A 17,024-nucleotide genomic window follows, 5' to 3' on the forward strand; every position below is an offset into this window, starting at 1 on the left:
TTATAACATATAAAATACCACTCAAAATTAAGAGTTGGACAGAGGCACTCCTATGAGAACCTCAATCCACGATTGGGATCCCATTTTCCGGGAGACACCCGGCGCTCGTCAGCAGCGCCGCCACCACCAGCAGTCTCATTGGCGGAGGAACCAGGACCGGACATTCGCGAGTTCAAGCTCATTTGTGTGGGCGTACCAAATCTGATCCCCATTTCGGGAGACCACATTCTTGACATTGCGGCAGAGGGAAGCGTCGGAAATGCAGGTGATGTGCCTGTTCCTGCTGAGGCTGGAGTTTGAGGCGGAGGGAAGGTAGGTAGCTGTGCTTGGGCCAGAGCGCGTGTAGGCTGTGGTGCTGTGAAGGGTGGATTATTCTCTTGCCTTGGCAGGGAGAAAGGTACGGCGTTCTTAAATTGCGGCGCTGTCGGTGACGGAGGCTGCGGTTGGATGGGTGGGCTGGCTTGGGTTATGTTCAAGGAAGCCATAGCAGTGGTGTTGGCAATGTCACTATGACGAGTCCGTTAGCACCGTGGATAGGTTCCAAGATAGAGTAGAAGAAGTCGAGGAAGGCCTTACGTCTCCATCTGGCTGGCTTCCATCCGTCTCTGCTGCACAAACTTCTTGCACTCTTCCCTAAACCGGCTAACCAATTTCGCCAAATCATTGTAAAATTTCCTTCCCCCTTCAATGTTGGATATAATCTCGTTATACTTGATATAGCCATTTCCCAAGTCCTGCAAAGCTTTCTCGCGTTCTTTAGTAGATGAGTCACCTTTTCTCGCCATTATGAACGCTTTGTTGGCTTCTCGAATCTGGTTTTCGATCTGGGTTTGGTTCTTCTGTTCTTCGTTGAGCATATCACGGTCACTGTCATATAGACGCAGATGCTCCTCGAAGAGGTCTTCAAACTGGCCTGGCTCAATAGTCTGCATTGGATACTCCCGTTCGAGACGGGAAGTTTCCTTAACAAGCGCTGAATCTAAGGGAAAAATTAGCTTGCATTTAGGGATGGACATGGATTCAAAACCCAGTGCGGACTTACGGATTTTATCAGCCTTCGCCTTCTCTCTCAATGCTTCAATCTTGCGCTTGCGTCGATTCTCCAATCTCGTCACGTCATTTAATGAACCTCTTAGCCGATTTGATTCTCGCTCTACTTGTGGGGTGACTGTGGCTTTTCTGCTGCTCGGAACGTACGCTTCCAACTCTCTATTCGTTGCTGTTAATACACGAAGAACATGCTCCGATTCCCGTAGCTTCTTATAAACTAGACTGTCACTCTTGTCTGCAGACGCCAAGTAGCCATCAAACTCGTGAACCTTAGTGTAAAGCTTCTCTGCCGCCTGCTTTGAAGGAAGCCTCGTCCATCGATCCGTGCCGTATTTCGTTCGCGCCCTGTTATCCTCTTCCTTTTCTGCCATCAAAAGTTCAACTCCTTCTGTGTAAATAGCCTTATCGTTAGCCTTGAGCTTGGAGGTATCCTCTAAGGAGCGATAGAGACGGTTCAAGCCGTCTTGCTGTCGAATCTCTTCCGCGTGTGATACTAGGGATGGGGGTAAACCAAGCGGTTTCTCGAGCGCCTGCAAAGATCCTGGAAGATTCAATGATTGAAGCAGATCCCGGAGCCTCAGTGTCATTGACTCCAGCTCCCCTATCGTCTGATTAACAAGTTGATCTCGACGATCGGCATATATGCTTGCAGCAACATGCACCGCATATGGCACCAACTTAGCAAACAAGGGCCGACCAAGTGGCGCTCCTTCACCGATCATAGACAATGCTTCTATGACTTCCTTGGGAGCCTCGGCAGCAACCATTGTAGCCCGATCAAGTAGTTTCAATTCTGATTTTGGAGGCACCGGGTTTAGGTATATCATGTCATTATCCTTCTCGGCCCGCTTCAAATCCTCACTCACCCGGGCTTTGAGCGTATTCAGGTCACCAAGGACGGCCTTATTAATCCACTTAGCCTCTTTCAGTGCTTCATTGGCACATGTGAGACTGTCCCTCATCCGAGCAACTTCCTCACCATATTTTCTTTTCTCTAAGCAATCCAAAGATTGTCTATACTGAGCAGCTGCGGCAAAATGGTGGTGCTTAGCGGTCATATGATGAATCCATGCAGTGCTTATAGCGTTTGATTTCACAGCAAAATCACCTGAATTGGCATAAAAATCTGATACTTTGGCCGCAAGCCGGGCGATTGAAGCATCTTTCAGGCCGTCTTTTATGGCCCTTTGCCAAAAGCATTCTTGGGCCTGTGCAAGCATTAATTCTTCTAAACTTCGCAATGTCATTTCATCCATATCTTCCGGCGGCGAGCTTCTAAGATCAGGCAAAATATCGGTACGTAGGTGTAAGATAACGCCGGCTGACTGGCAAAAATACTTGCATGCTATTTTTAGGTTATTCGGATCTGACGGGTGTAGTGAAACGGCAAGCTGGGACAGCAGTGCAGCGAGGTTGAAAAGAATGTTGACCAACTCATATCGTACATTATTCTGGGATACTGTCGTAATTATACATGTCAGGTCAGCTCTGGCGTTGCAAAGTCATTCTTGACTAGTTAGCGGTTCCCAACCTGGTCGTGAGGTATTAAAGCCGAAAGCGGGATACCATGCAAAGTCGGCACCAACCTACAATGCCTCCCAATTCATTTTAGCATGGTTCATTTCACAGGTAACTCGTATGCCCGCAGATGTGAGCCACAAACACAAAGCTCGGAAATCCCTTAAATCATTCCACTCACGTCGATTGGAAATTTACCCCCAATCCATTTCAACTGCGCCGCGTACGTGACCAGCCTGCTGATCCCGCTAATATGTGGTTCCTGTACATTTATGGCATCGGTGCGCAAACGGCTGATGACCAGGAGGTCCTCGGAAAACATGTCTGGGTGCTGGTCATATTTGGAAGAGATGTATTGCGCAAGAGAGTCGGAGAGGGAGACAGGGTGGGACCGCCGAAAGGGGATTTTGAGCATATTTCTGTATTTCTCACGTTTGAATTAGCCATATGTTTTGTCTTCACAGCCCATTCAGTGAGTATCCTGTGATGTCAAAGAGGTTCGGTGCGCGGGGCTGGGTAGCTCTCGTGGAGTCGAGCGGGGGACGTACGAAGCCATGACGATGGACCATGCTACGCAAAATAAGAGACGTATGCTTTAGTTGTCGGATATCCTATCTGCATGGACTTGATTCGGCCGTCTTTGAAAGGCGAAATGAATTGTTTGTTCGATCCAAAGCTCCACAAAACTTCATCACCACAACAACCAGGGTCCATGCGCCAAGACCATAGAGAAATGACGCCCTGGCTTCAACGGTGGATGTCTTACAGGCTTCCTAACGCTACGCCATAGTCATGGATGCACGCTTTTTCACGGTAAGGGAGAGGGAGGGACTATCGGTGGCGCTACGTGCCACATACATATTCCTCCTAGGAATGACGGCTCTCAAATCATATGACATTCGATTCGACGTTTCGAACGGGCTCATTGGAAGTTCTAGCGAATCAAGTGCCTATTTACAAAATTCTTGGGAATGGTGTCTTTCTGCAGCCCTAAAGTTTCAAAGCACGATTTACCTAAGGGTAAAAGTATCAAAAGTCTCGACGCAGAAACCGAGAAGAGAAGTTGTCTGAATCAGCCAAAACGGCGCGCTTTCCCCTCCAAAATAAAAATAAGAGTCAAGCTTGAGGTTTCTCGTCATATAGTGGGAGCTCATTAATTTTCATCTTGATGTACTCGAATGTTGAGAGAAGGATCATGTTTTGCACCGATGTACGGAAGAGAAGGACAGTCATGCCTCTATAAGTTGACGATCTCGCGGCGGCGACTGTTGCTTCATTAATCTCGTTTGATTTTCCAAGCAAGATGCTTTGTGCGCGTGTCTTTTTTGTGTCAAGACCGTAGGTCTTTGAAGATGGATGTCAGCAGCTGGATAGACGGCCATGGAAAAGCATTTTGCAATTTTTAACTTACGCAGATCCAGGGAATGACTCCACAAAGAGCTCCAGCAACCATCGGTGCCCCAAACGGAGATCCATGATCGCCTTGGTAAGTTGAGATCAGCTGTTTAGTTGTTTCGTATATTGCAAAGTACATTCCGGTACCGATAGTGTCACGTAACGCATGCAACTGAACCCCGGTGTAGAGGCCACGAATACCATGACGCGAAATAATCTGCTTGATTGCCTCGGAGGTCGTGAGACGCTTGACATCTCGCAAAGGAGATTTGTCCGGGATCTTGCCAGCGGAAGCTTGAGCTTGGGCTCGGTTGGCCATGAGGACCGAAGTCTGCACAACGTTTTTCGCTAGTTCAAATGGGCCTGGGTCTCAAGTGAGTCAATGGAACAAGAGTTTACAATCAATTAAGACTTACAAGCAAGAGGAGCTGCTGCGAGGCCTGCAGCCATGCCTCCGATCGTAAACGTTGTTAAAGTTGCCAATGTTGGAACACTTCCCGGAGTATTATAATACACCAAAGGTGACGTCCCAGTAGCTTGCTCGATAGTATCCGAAACCATATGCTTCACTTTCTGGTAGACGGTAAAGTTGATCACCCGCACAATGGTGACACTCGCGAGTGGTGGCAGAGCGCCTGATTTTAATGAGCAAACGGCTCCAACGCACTTGAGTGCACTATATGGGGTATTAGGAATAGTATATTTCCCACTTACCAGCAGTGTATCCCCGAAGACCTTCAGTTCGCCACATGTAGCGAGCACAGTGTCCATAGCCCTTGAAGTCATGTCTTTCCAACAACCAAGTTAATGGAAGGTGCGACAGAAGATGTAAAAGGTTGGATCTTGAGAACGACTTACGTTTGCATGCGAGTCTTCAAATTTTCCAACGGAGTCTAATCCGAGACAGGATGTCAGTGAAAGCTTCAATCACCAAGTGAGGAGGATTAATATCTCCCAGCAACTCCAGGAAGAAGTGCCATAGCACTTCGACCTACCGAGATTAGAGTCGCGATGATTGTAGATGCCCCAGAAGCCACCTGAGTACGATATTCTTTGAGGAATCGATTTCTCTTGGTTGGATCGGTCCACCAAAGAGTTGACGCCATGGCAGATGGTTGTGCTGGTCGGGCAGTGGCGGAGATTGTTTTGGTTACATGACCAGCGTTGTCTCGTGGGAAATTCATTAGGGCTGAGATAGTTCTTTACGGTATGGACTGCGGGATCCTATGGAACGCAAAGTGGTCTCTCGGCGTGAACACGAGCAGACCTCTCGGCGTTCCACGGCCGTCCATGGATTGAACTGGACGACACAGATCTTATGTGAAGTGGAGCGTTCAATTCACCTCTCTTCAACAAGAGAGAATGGAACAGAGAATCCCCAGAGCTTGGAGGGCAGGCTTCTCTGGGGCCGCCACCGCCGCGTGTGAGCAAAGGAGAAAGCACTTGGAGACACTGAAGTCTTAAATCAACAAAGCAAAGCTAAAACTGATTCTCTAATAGGACAGTGTCTGTGCTTTCAACAGGAGTCCTGGCTGGCCTCAACAAAGGAGAATGGCTGCTGGAAAACTCCCAAGACACAGCTGCTCGGGAGAAAGGTTCAGTATCCAGCAAAGAAGTGGCTAATATTAACTCAGAGTCACAGGATAAGCAGTTCCTGTAGAGCCCTAAGTGCAATGTGTGCTTTGGTTCTTGGGCACTTCTCCTCTGGCTTGTTCGGAGAGACGATGGAAAATCAGACGCAAAGAAGAGGATACCTGATTTCCTATCCTGATTGAGACCGAGAATGGATGCCCTCGAGCACAACAGAGAAAAAGGGGAGTAGGGCAGGCAGAAGAGGAGAAAGGTGAGAAGAAGAAGAGCAAGCACATGCTGCTGCGAAGAGGCCTGAAATCACTTGGACGGTGCATGGGCGTGGCAGAAATGTAACTTTCGTGATTGGCCCAGGCCCAGGCTTCTGTGGATGGATTTGGTCTAGCGTTGTTCAAGGGTCTGGTTGATGGAGGGCGACTAGCAAGTCAGCTTCAGCGGTGCTTGGCTGCTTGTGGCTTACCAAGGTTTATTACTTTCCAGGATTTCTTTAGGGTTAGAATGCACTGCTGGTGCTCGCAGTTCTTGTTTGGGGAGATAAAGAAGAAAGGCCAATAGGCATTTGTGGTGCATGAGACGATCAGGATTGGGTGTTGTGGGTTATCTGGTGGCCCCTGGAACAGCTTACCAAGTGTTGGTGAACTGCATTGGGAAAGATTTGGATCCCTTGTAACCATCCAACACAGGGAGCTCGCAGTTTGTGAGGGGAACCGTCAGACTGCATTGAGCGGAGGGACATCCCACGGTACCCTCATCGTCCAGCGCATCATCTGCATCTTTCCATGCAGCCACGCCTTTTTTCAACAAATGGAACATGGTCTTTCGCATCTCCGAATATTGGCTCCGTGCAGCCAACCGTTGTCTGGACCTCCAAGACCACCATCCAGCCTCTGCGCGATGGTCAAGGTGTTGTGTTGGGTTCCTAAATGGACTTACGCATGCACATCCACACCATACCGTGAGCACCCAAGTAACTATGGTGTTGCTCCAAGGGGGCATAGACCATTGCCAGCCAAAAATACGCCAATGGAGGTGGCGAGTTGAGCGTGCATTGGGAAGCATCCTACTCCTGAGTCGGGGTAAGTACGGGTACGCGACAACGATGAGACAGTCTGTGTGGAGTCCAAAGGCTCGGCGGTGTTTTAATAAATGTGCAAACGAGTTAACTAATACTCTGTACGGTGTACCCTTCAAACTGTTTGAGATGGCCAAAACCCACCCCTCGATCCACGGCTCGCTGGACGGCTGGATGGAAGGTAACTACGTAATCACTTGGAAGGTTTGTTTCCCGCCAATTTGTACTACGTAGCTTTATCTGATAGAAACGGCCTACTCCGTAACCAATGGCGGAATGAGCATGGGTTTGAAATGCTTGGATACACACGAGCTATTCAACTATGCCAAGGTTGGCTTCCAGATGGAGCTTCCCCGCGCCTTTCCTTGCATACGCCACCATACAGTGAAAAGAAAACTACAAACTGGACACAAGGTCTCCATTAATTGTCATCATCCCGTTCGTTTAGTAAACATATACGGAGCACGGAATGGCAAGCATGCGGACTTTGCCTAGCTCAACCGTTTATAGGGCGTTCGACGGTGAATGTTTGGCTGGTTTGCCCTGGCCCATCGAACCTCGGGACCTCGGATCCCCGCAGAGCCCGCTCCAAGGGCCGTTTCACTCGGAGCGTTTTACTGTAATTATGGCATAAATACTTCCGGACAACTCGAAGTTCGCTGAAGAGAAGAGATTAGGCCCTGCCATAGAGATCATTGCAAAACTTATCTCTCGAGATACTTTGATCCCTGTGAGTTCTCCGTCCTCGAAATTGCACGTGCTCTTCTAGAATCTGAGGACGGACCTGTGCTGACCAGAGAGAAACTTGTTTATGCAGCTAATCTTTCCCGAGAAATAACACATTCATCCTCCAACATGGGCAAACGAGCCGCTTCTCCCGCCTATATCCTGGGCGTGGGCATGACGAAATTCATTAAGCCCCGCGGAAAGGTTGACTACACTGAGCTTGGTTTCGAAGCCGGCGTCAAGGCAATGCTGGATGCCCACATCACATATGATGAGGTCGATCAGGGAGTCGCTTGCTACTGCTACGGCGACAGCACATGCGGTCAGCGTGTTTTCTATCAATTCGGCTTGACAAAGATCCCAATCTACAATGTGAACAACAATTGCTCCACGGGTTCCACAGGTCTCGCGATGGCTAGGACAATGGTCTCTCACGGTGCTGCTGACTGCGTTCTTGTGGTTGGATTCGAGAAAATGAACCCTGGAAGCTTGCAGTCGCATTTCCAGGATCGTGCAAACCCTACTGGCCAATTCGGTGCCATGATGGCTGCCACAAGAGGTGTTACCAATGCGCCAGGGGCCGCCCAGATGTTTGGTAATGCTGGACGAGAGTATATGGAAAAGTAAGCCTCTATTTTCTGCTGCCTTCAGTGATTCGTGCATCGACCTAACTTTCTAAACTAGGTATGGCGCTAAGCCCGAGGACTTTGCCGAGATTGGCCGCATCAACCACGAGCACTCAAAGCGCAACCCCTACTCTCAATTCACCGATGAATATACTCTTGAACAGGTCATGAAGGCCCCGATGATCCACCATCCCTTGACCAAACTCCAATGTTGCCCTACCTCCGATGGCGGTGCTGCTGCCGTCGTCGTCTCCCAAGCTTTCCTTGATGCTCGTCCACATCTTAAGGACCAAGCCATCCTGATTGCCGGTCAGTGCCTTGCTACCGATGCACCTTCAGTTTACAACCGAAGCTCCATTAGCCTCATGGGTTTCGATATGGGCCGACATGCTTGCCAGACCGCCTGCGAAGAGGCGAACGTCAATGTTAAGGATATCAAAGTCTGCGAACTGCATGACTGTTTTTCTGCCAACGAGATGATCACCATTGATGCCCTAGAACTATCCGATCCCGGAAAGGCTCATGAGATGGTTCGCCGCGGAGACATCACATACGGTGGCAAGATGGTCATCAATCCCTCTGGCGGACTCATCTCCAAGGGCCACCCGTTAGGAGCTACTGGTATTGCTCAATGTGCGGAGCTTACCTGGCACCTCCGTGGATGGGCCAATAACCGCATGGTAAAGGGTACCGATTCCGCTCTCCAGCATAACCTTGGACTAGGTGGAGCTGTTGTTGTTACTGTCTATAAGCGCGCCGACGGCAAGGTTGCCGAAGCAGTTTCGAACGAAGAAGTCGGAAGGAAGAATGGCCTTGGATATAACCCTGCAGTGGAAGCTAAGGGTTTCACAGTGGAACAAATGAACAGAGTCCTTAGTAAGGAGCATAGAAATGATTGGGCTATGGCGGACACATCGGAGAAGGTCTTGGCTCGCTTCTAAGACCCTTTACTCACCTTTGCAACTGTGTACTACATGTGTACATCCATGGAGTAACGATATGTGTTGTGCCTCTGTAATTACCTGGATGCTTTGATGAACTTGCGCGCAATGGATATCAAATCAAACACTTTCTCAAGGCCAAAACTGGTGGTTGTTCTACTTAATTCCACCCCGTTGACTATGTATTTCTTCTTCGAAGCCAATCTTTAGGCAACCCCAAGCCGAGGAATCCCGCTATCCCTAAATTGGCTAGCCCCGTTCACTCAGCACGAACAATTTTCATCTTTCCGGCTGCTCGAATCTCTCTTCTTCTTTCTCCCATCGATTTTGAAAAACAATAAACCAAGGTCTCAAAAATACCCTTGTTTGGTATGCTTTCTGTTGCCTTAACAAATTATGTCAGAGACCAAGAATGAACAAGAAAAATGCCCGTTCTAATCCCAACCTTCCCTCCGCTACGTTGCCAACATGAGATTGATGGGTTCGCTGTTGGGCATATATTATTTGTTTTCCTTTCCTTTTCTTGTCCCAAGTTTACTGCTTACCTTTGATACTAATGGTAACTGGGAGGTGTAACAAGGCATCATGCTGCTGGAGCTGGGTTGGGCTGGAGCAGATTCAGAGCGGGCGCTGTGATGCACGCTATATAATGATTGGACCATGCCGATCTCTTCCCTGACTTGGATTCCTGGCCAAATCGATAACAGAGCTGCAAAAATTGTTGAACGCTGACTGAGGTAGTTCCGAACATTCTAGTAACCGCAAATGAGATATGTCCTCAAGAGTTTCCCTGTCATACCACATCGCTTTATCGAATTCGAGGAACGCTATCGTTGCCTAGTATATTATTGACTTATTCCCGTCCATTTATATCACAAAACCAGGGCTCTCGTGTCCGACTCTTACTACAAGGCATCATCGAAGTCTCGTCCGTCCTTATTTCCCATGACTTTCGAGGTCAAAAGTATGCCGACATCGAATTTATCTAGTTACAAACTCATTGTCTCTCTAGTCTTACGTCTGCCCTTTTCCCTATATAAGGCAAGATGTGCAACATATGTGAGATACATTCCTCATAGGTACTGCTTGCGAGACATTCCACGCATACAGGCGGCAAGGTGTTGGATATTGGCCTCGATGTGTGTAATAACTTTAGAGGAAGTGCAGCATTATTTCCTTTTGTATAAGGTGGCTTACCCGTTGATAGAGTAATTTTGATTTCTGACATTATCACTCTGGCGGTATCTTCATACAACATGCGAGGGAAAAATAAAAGATGTTTGCAACCCATGTAATCAAGCCGGTCTTTAAAGTAACTGTATTCCATCCATCAGAGATATTACAAGAGGAACGTCCAAGCACAGTCGAAAAAATAACAGGAATCGGAATGTTCAACATTCAAACATAGGGCGTCGAAATTTACAAGAAAGAATCGCAGAGAAAATGTATTGAAAGGGGGGTATTTGCTCGCATCGCACAAAAAGGCAATAGTCGAATGCGAACTATGTCATCATGCCATCAAAATAAGTGCTTAGTACCAGAAAGGAACGGCACGCTTCCGAGCCGGAGACATTGGAATGGCTCCTAATCATCTCCTGTTAGCTTTTACCCCGAGCTTGATCTTGGGATGTCCAAACATACCTCCAAAACCGCCTACGCTTCCCTGGCCCGCCCCAGGAGGGAACTCCGAGGCACCGCATAGACAAGAGCAAGAGCAAGCACCATCTCCCATGTTTCCGGTTCCTGGAATGACCTGGCCCCCTTGACCACCTTGACCACCTTGACCACCTTCACCGCCTTGGCCACCCTCGCCGCCTTGACCACCTTCACCACCGAGTCCGCCTTCTCCTGGAAGTGGGAGGTCTCCAATTCCTGGGATACCGGTCCCAACGGGAATTTCACCACCAATCGATGTAGGAAGCTCTCCACCTTCGGCCGGTGGAGGAGGAGGTGGTGGTGGAGGAGTTCCGCCTTGGCCGCCCTCGCCGCCGGATTCCATCGCCTTTCTCTTGAATTCTTCGTGGGATTGTTCTGCTGTGGGGTTGAGACTGAATACCATTCCTCTCTCGCAGTGAGGTCCCTGTTTACAGTACATCCAGATTGGATCTGTGGTGGTAACTTGGAACATCATAGTTGGAGGCGGATTCACTGTGTTGTTCGGGTTCGGCATGAAACCAGAATCCACGCCGCCTCCCATCATGAGACAGGGCTGGTCAAATGTAGACTGAGTGACAGTGTGGTTCTGGGATTGAAAAGTGAAATGGACCATATCACCAACAGCAGGGTTGAGCGTCTCAGGCGTGAAGACAAGGCCGGCATCGCCTCCAACGGTAACCTAGAGTTTATTAGCATACACGTAGGACTGTTTGGGTCGACGAAGGCACGAACCTGGTGTATGACTCCTTGCTTCATTGGAGGTTGGTTCCATACATGTGTATTTGCACCTCCGCCATTATTTGTCGTGATGATTGTCACGGTGATGACATTGGAGCCGCCACCTCCATGGATTCCACGATTACCTCCTCCGATAACTGTATTCCCTTGTCCAAGTCCACCTCCAGGCAACTGTTGCCCGCCGCCGAGTTGAACTTCTCCGCCGTGCTGGCCCACACCACCCATTTGGCCCTCACCACCGATCTGCCCTATACCGCCCGTCTGACCTTGTCCGCCGTGTTGGCCCTCACCACCGAGTTGAACTTCCCCACCGGCCTGGCCTTCGCCTCCCATTTGACTTTCACCACCGGTGGGTATTCCACCACCGAGTTGACCGTCTCCACCGAGCTGACTTTCCATTCCCGATGGCAGTGCAAATGGCAGTGAGCTGTCACCGCCCGCCATCGCTGTGGCTGCCATGCCTTCATGGGACGTGGCTATTGCTGCCGCAATAAGAGAAAGCAAAGGGAGGAGTCGGGTCATCTTCGTTTTCTTATCGCTCGTGGGAACAAAGATCTTGAAAGGCTAAAATGGAAACAAAAAAGGTAAGGCAAAGGTGCCGTGGTACAAAGCGAAGGGTATTACGACCTAGAAATCCGCGGGCCGGTAATTGTAAATATCGAAAAGCTGAGTGAAAGAATATAGAATTGAGAACCTGCTCGTGGGCATCAAAAGGATTGCACCAGCTTGTATTAGAACGAAAGAGATCCAGCCCAGCAAGGAATGAACGAATATGAGAAGAGAACGGTCTAACACCACAAGAGACAAAGCTTCTCGTTCCTGGACGAGGGGGAAAAGAACAGGAGCGTGGACAGATTTATCCAGGGGGAACTGTCCATTGTTAAATGCAGCATTAAATTAGGGGCTTTCCCAATTCTTGAAGTTGGAACACTTCCTGTCTTAAACTGAGGACTCGACATGTTCACATCAGACAGCCAAAGTCCCACTTTCAGCCAAAAAAGTCTTTGCTTGATGTGATGTTTTTGGATTTGGCAAGATGCTGGAACATTGTCGTCGAGAGTTCTGACGTTGGTGAGGGTCTGGGGTGTGTCACAATAGTCTCACGCTAACGGGCCCCGTGTTTCAGGGCTCAAGACACACGCACCTTCAGTTGTGAGCGCGATAAGCCATGTTCGCGCTTTTGCAGCGAAATCGTGGCTGGAAAGAAGATATACCATGCATTGTTGCCAATTAAATACAGTAGTTCCGCAATCAAAATCCTTTTGCGCCTAGATTTGCTCGACAGGTACTAAGGGTGTCAAACTGGGCTCCAGTGAACAATTGGTATTGTGCTTTGGGGAGCCGGCAGATCCTCTGGGGCTCAAAGAGAGACGCTCGGGCTCGAGCTTGAACTAATTTGGCTCGGGATAGTCCATATGCCGATATGTCAGTCAGCCAATGCATGGCATTTCCCCAAAATGAAACTCTAAGCCACTTCGCCAGGTTGAACACTCCCGCTTTCGGCAGTCAATAGTGGATTTCAATTAAGATATAATGCCCTTTTCGGACTTGCCACTCCCACGCGGTGCGGCTTGTGTCTCGGGTACCCTGAATCTATCAGCGACTTACTCAAGTTGGCATGAAAGCCATAGCGCTGATTCCAAATACAGTTAACATGAGTCAAGTTGGTGGCTGCGGGTTTGCGCGTCGTTGGCCCTCATAGAGCCCTGTATAATATCCGGCAAAATACCAAGCCATCATGAGGTTCTTCAAACTCTCATCCTCCTGGGCTGTAAAAGAAAGTGATAGGCCATGGTCAGCATGCTTGGCAAGAAGGTGCCTCCCAGATTGATTGTGGCATAAAGGCGGCTTACCGGTGGATGCGTCAGCTGTCCCCAGAACCATATGCGGAACGCTCGTGAACGCCCCGCTTGATTGGTTAGCTTCGGGTTGAGTTACAGGAACACCTTGGGTCTCGTTCTGACGCGGCCGCTTTGGCGCTGGCTCCTATTGTGGTATGCTTAGAAACCAAGTGGCCTTGATATGCATCATTGGGTTCCGAAAGGAAGAGCAAAAGGTGTTCGAGAGTAGGATGGGAAAAGCGACTTCAAGAAACATGACATAGACATACCTGTGCTGCGTATGAGCGAGCTGCCTTTGGTTCTCCTTCTTCCATAATTTCGCCGCCCTCTCCACTAGCTGCCGCTCCAGGCCGTAAGTCATGAGCGCTCGCGCCGTCGTCTTGAATCGCAGCATCGTCATCACCGTAATCAATCTCATTCCCCTCTTCAGCCGCCTTTGCAGCCTCGTTAGCTTCATAATCTCGTAAAGCATCTTCAATATTCTCCCCTTTTGCTTGAATGCTGTGATAGAGCTGATGAAACACAGCATGTCAGAGGTTGCAAGCCATGTTTGTGACAGAAAATATTGCTACTGTTTGCGGGACAGAAGCTTACCTTGTACTCCTCTGCAGCCGCTTCCCAGGATTCTATCAATGCAGAGTCGTCCCATATTTCTTCGTGTGTCAAGGGCCTGTCCTTTCGGCCTCTCTTTCGTTTCCCCATCTTCGCTTGTGAAGATGTCACTCGTCGGCGCCAAGAACACGCGGACGGCGGAGGTTAGGTCGACGCGTTTGTTTTGTTTGCACAGCGGAGGGAAGTCTTGGCGGCAACCGTGAACTCAAAAAAAAAAATTAAATGGATAGCTACTCCGTACAGAGTTCCGAAAATCTAAACACTAGCCAGACCGCAAACAAACGCAGAATCCACGCGTATCGAGTCCAATGGCTGCAGAAAAGAAAGATAAGAAGCGCAAAGGTATTTATTAATGCTTGCTTGTAGCATTAACCTCACTAACATGCGTTTACAGCCGCTTCAAGTTCCAGTGCAGTCGAGACCGACCCGCCGTCCAAAAAATCCAAGAAGTCCTTTGTGAAAAACGCGAAAGCTCCAACAGAGACTAAATCAAAGGGTGCCTCTAAGGATAAAAAACCAAATAATGTCACTAATGGCAAGGCTACAAAACCTCTCAACTTGGACAATGCCCCAGCTCGCGATATCAAACCACGGAAACGAGCCGCCGACTTCCTCAGCGACGAGGAAGACGAGATCACAAAAAGAGATAAAAAGGACGCATTGAAGGACTCAGCGAGTGTTACGAATGAATCCGTCAAGCGTCCTAAAAAGAAAGCAAAGGAAGAGGCTAAAGCTACGACTACTACGACTGAAAAAGTCTCCTTGAAAAAGGATGATGCGAATGCTAAAGAAAAGAAGGAGTCATTCAAGAAATCTAAGAAGGAAGTCGAGGTTCGCGCAGATAATGAGCATGAAAGCGAGGATGATCAGACGCTCGCCTTGATTAGAGGGTTTGATAGCAGCGGAGAGGAGGATATCTCTGGAGACGAGGGATTCGAACCCGGACAAGCAGTTCCTCAGATTCCAGACTCTAAGCAGGTCAAACGGAAGATTCGCAAATTGAAAAAGAATCATACCGATGAGCCTGAGGAACCGGGTACTGTTTATATTGGGTGAGTTCTCGAATATGATAACTATGAGAACACCGGAAAGCTAATGTTATCCTGACCTACAGACGTATTCCCCATGGTTTCTATGAACATGAAATGCGGGCCTATTTCTCCCAATTTGGTGACATCACTCGCCTAAGAATGTCTCGTAACCGCACAACGGGCCGATCCAAGCACTACGGCTACATTGAATTCGCGTCGGAATCCGTCGCTAAAATCGTTGCTGACACTATGGACAATTATCTAATGTTTGGCCACATCCTGAAATGCAAGTTCGTGCCGCAAGACCAACTCCACCCAGAGACATTCAAGGGTGCCAACAGGCGATTCAAGAGCGTGCCGTGGAATCAGATCGAGAAAAAGCAGCTAGAGGCTGGCAAAACAAGAGACCAGTGGTCGAAGAAGATTGCAAAGGAAGAATCGAAGAGAGCTGCGAAAGCCGAGAAAATGAAGGCTTTAGGTTATGAAATAGACTTGCCCAAGCTGGCCAGTGTGGACGGAGTCCCCGCTCAGAAGACCTTGGCACAAGCTAAAACTGCGATCGAGGATGATAACATTGAGGCTCCCAAGGCTATTGAAGCGCCGCCAAAGGCCATAACCAAACCTGACGCACAGGAAGAGCTCAAGAAGGCAACCAAGAAATCGAAAAAGAGCAAGGATTCTGCCAATGCAAGCGCGAAGAAGGCAGATGCGCCTGTGTCTGAACAGACCAAAGAAGCTACCCATGAGAAGCCGGCCAAGATTAAAGAGGCCGATACTAGGAAAGCCCAGAACGGAGAAACCAAAAGCAAAAAGGATAAAAGGCCCAAGGCCAAAACTCCCACTGTCGTTGCAGACAATACCGAAAAGCCATCCAAGTCAAATCCATCAGAAGCCAAGGATCCAAAGGGTAAAGAGATTAAGGATAAACTGGGGAAAGTTGAGAAACCAGAAAAATCCAAGAAAAGCAAAAAGTCTAAGGCATAGGCGATGATGGGATATTCTAGCTTGCAATGTAGTCCCTGTCCATTGGTAGTCCTGGAACATACATATGTGAGAGGATCACAGTGTTCAGACCAAACAAGCAATGAGTAGATTAGAACCAACAATAGCTTCTATGTATTCACCCCGGCTTCATGTTAAATTGTGTTCGTTTAATGTCAAAAGCCTTACAACATGTGTAGACATATGTGTTATGAATAAATACATCTAACAGAAGAAAGTGTGTGGCAACCCTGAGTACTGTCATCAAGCTTGGAGAGCAGTTAAAGATGCAGACCTGGAGCGTTTCGAACAACAGCCCTGGCTAAAACGACAAAAAGAAAGACACGAAGGTAGAAGCGTGCTTTAATGCCCACACTCAGAGTCGAACTGAGGATCTTATCATTACTAGTGATACGCTTTACCAACTAAGCCATATGGGCGACGGTTCGAACTCGGCTAAATATTCTTTTATGATCGGAAAGACACAAGATCGGCTATGGGGCAGCCAGCAATTATTGTTGACAGCACCGGCTTGGCGGAATATTTACATCAGGAGACCCACCAAAGCCGAAAGAGAACAGATCTTGGGAGCAGCAGACTGAAGCATGGATGGCGTACCCAGTTGTAATAAGACGTGAATTTTCATGTAGACAACCGGATAACCACAGTTAATTATCAATTGTGAGTGACTTAAGCTGTTTCGACCGCTCGGGGTGTCCAAGCGAGTGAATTACGCAAACATTGCATGAAAAGTTCCTCAGGAGCTTTCAAGATACTTCTTGTAATCTTTGAGGGAGCTGTTTGGTATCAGGGCCAAATTCTGCTTGGTTCCCTTTGCCATGGATGATAGCCTCCCTTTGAAAGAGCGCATGTTTTGAAATGCACTACAGAGCAGTTTCTGTCCGATGCCCCAGGGTTTATCGCTACTTTTTAAGGAATCTGATTGGAGGCGGGCCCGCTGTGAGAACCATTTTCGGCAAAGGTAGTCTGTAAAAATCAGAGTGTTCACAAAGATATCCTATTCATAGCATGCTGTCAGTATGGGGCGTGAGAAAATATGGATCTCTATCTAACAATCGCTGTTGGGCATACCAAGACATCAGCATTCCACATATCCACATGCCACTTCGAGAGAGGAGGATTGTAATGTCAATGGGCTGTTGCCTTCTTTAGAGTTTGATATTTTGATATCTAGATACGCAGCTTGGCTTCGTAGCGCCATCAACATCCGATTCTGTATGCAAATA

At 48.4% G+C, this 17,024-nt stretch overlaps 7 protein-coding genes and 1 non-coding gene across 8 annotated transcripts; 2 read left to right on the forward strand and 6 right to left on the reverse strand.

Moving 5' to 3' along the window:
* Positions 1–50: 50 nt before the first annotated feature.
* Positions 51–3,124, reverse strand: CIMG_04173 (pH signal transduction protein PalA; the record flags this gene model as incomplete). The annotated part of the gene is made up of 6 exons (XM_001244731.2): positions 51–507; positions 577–979; positions 1,043–2,509; positions 2,582–2,636; positions 2,750–2,987; positions 3,117–3,124. The coding sequence occupies 6 exons, from the start codon at positions 3,122–3,124 to the stop codon at positions 51–53; spliced, it is 2,628 nt and encodes an 875-aa protein (XP_001244732.2).
* Positions 3,125–3,448: 324 nt separating this feature from the next.
* CIMG_04175 (mitochondrial carrier protein) lies at positions 3,449–5,147 on the reverse strand (the record flags this gene model as incomplete). Its single annotated transcript, XM_001244733.2, has 6 exons — positions 3,449–3,912; positions 3,980–4,326; positions 4,380–4,598; positions 4,678–4,751; positions 4,822–4,856; positions 4,959–5,147. 6 exons carry the CDS (start codon positions 5,145–5,147, stop codon positions 3,685–3,687), a joined length of 1,092 nt encoding a protein of 363 aa, XP_001244734.2. The 3' UTR covers positions 3,449–3,684.
* Positions 5,148–5,588: 441 nt separating this feature from the next.
* CIMG_04176 (uncharacterized protein) lies at positions 5,589–6,366 on the reverse strand (the record flags this gene model as incomplete). Its single annotated transcript, XM_001244734.2, has 3 exons — positions 5,589–5,627; positions 5,718–5,970; positions 6,179–6,366. 3 exons carry the CDS (start codon positions 6,364–6,366, stop codon positions 5,589–5,591), a joined length of 480 nt encoding a protein of 159 aa, XP_001244735.2.
* Positions 6,367–7,049: 683 nt separating this feature from the next.
* On the forward strand, positions 7,050–9,062 carry CIMG_04177 (nonspecific lipid-transfer protein). Its single transcript, XM_001244735.2, has 3 exons — positions 7,050–7,355; positions 7,443–7,974; positions 8,036–9,062. Exons 2-3 carry the CDS (start codon positions 7,481–7,483, stop codon positions 8,916–8,918), a joined length of 1,377 nt encoding a protein of 458 aa, XP_001244736.1. The 5' UTR covers positions 7,050–7,355; positions 7,443–7,480; the 3' UTR covers positions 8,919–9,062.
* Positions 9,063–10,303: 1,241 nt separating this feature from the next.
* CIMG_04178 (uncharacterized protein) lies at positions 10,304–11,834 on the reverse strand (the record flags this gene model as incomplete). Its single annotated transcript, XM_001244736.2, has 3 exons — positions 10,304–10,502; positions 10,560–11,253; positions 11,307–11,834. 3 exons carry the CDS (start codon positions 11,832–11,834, stop codon positions 10,450–10,452), a joined length of 1,275 nt encoding a protein of 424 aa, XP_001244737.2. The 3' UTR covers positions 10,304–10,449.
* Positions 11,835–12,291: 457 nt separating this feature from the next.
* On the reverse strand, positions 12,292–13,855 carry CIMG_04179 (uncharacterized protein; the record flags this gene model as incomplete). The annotated part of the gene is made up of 5 exons (XM_001244737.2): positions 12,292–12,391; positions 12,457–13,081; positions 13,166–13,298; positions 13,423–13,665; positions 13,748–13,855. The coding sequence occupies 4 exons, from the start codon at positions 13,853–13,855 to the stop codon at positions 12,972–12,974; spliced, it is 594 nt and encodes a 197-aa protein (XP_001244738.2). The 3' UTR covers positions 12,292–12,391; positions 12,457–12,971.
* Positions 13,856–14,041: 186 nt separating this feature from the next.
* CIMG_04180 (ribosomal biogenesis protein Gar2) lies at positions 14,042–15,919 on the forward strand. Its single transcript, XM_001244738.2, has 3 exons — positions 14,042–14,107; positions 14,160–14,817; positions 14,880–15,919. The coding sequence occupies exons 1-3, from the start codon at positions 14,074–14,076 to the stop codon at positions 15,778–15,780; spliced, it is 1,593 nt and encodes a 530-aa protein (XP_001244739.2). The 5' UTR covers positions 14,042–14,073; the 3' UTR covers positions 15,781–15,919.
* A 225-nt stretch (positions 15,920–16,144) lies between these two features.
* On the reverse strand, positions 16,145–16,217 carry CIMG_15121. Its single transcript has one exon. It is a non-coding gene; the product is annotated as a tRNA-Thr (tRNA).
* Between the last annotated feature and the right edge of the window lie 807 nt (positions 16,218–17,024).

Source organism: Coccidioides immitis, assembly GCF_000149335.2.
Source record: "Coccidioides immitis RS genomic scaffold supercont3.6, whole genome shotgun sequence".
Classification (NCBI taxonomy): Eukaryota; Fungi; Ascomycota; class Eurotiomycetes; order Onygenales; family Onygenaceae; genus Coccidioides; species Coccidioides immitis.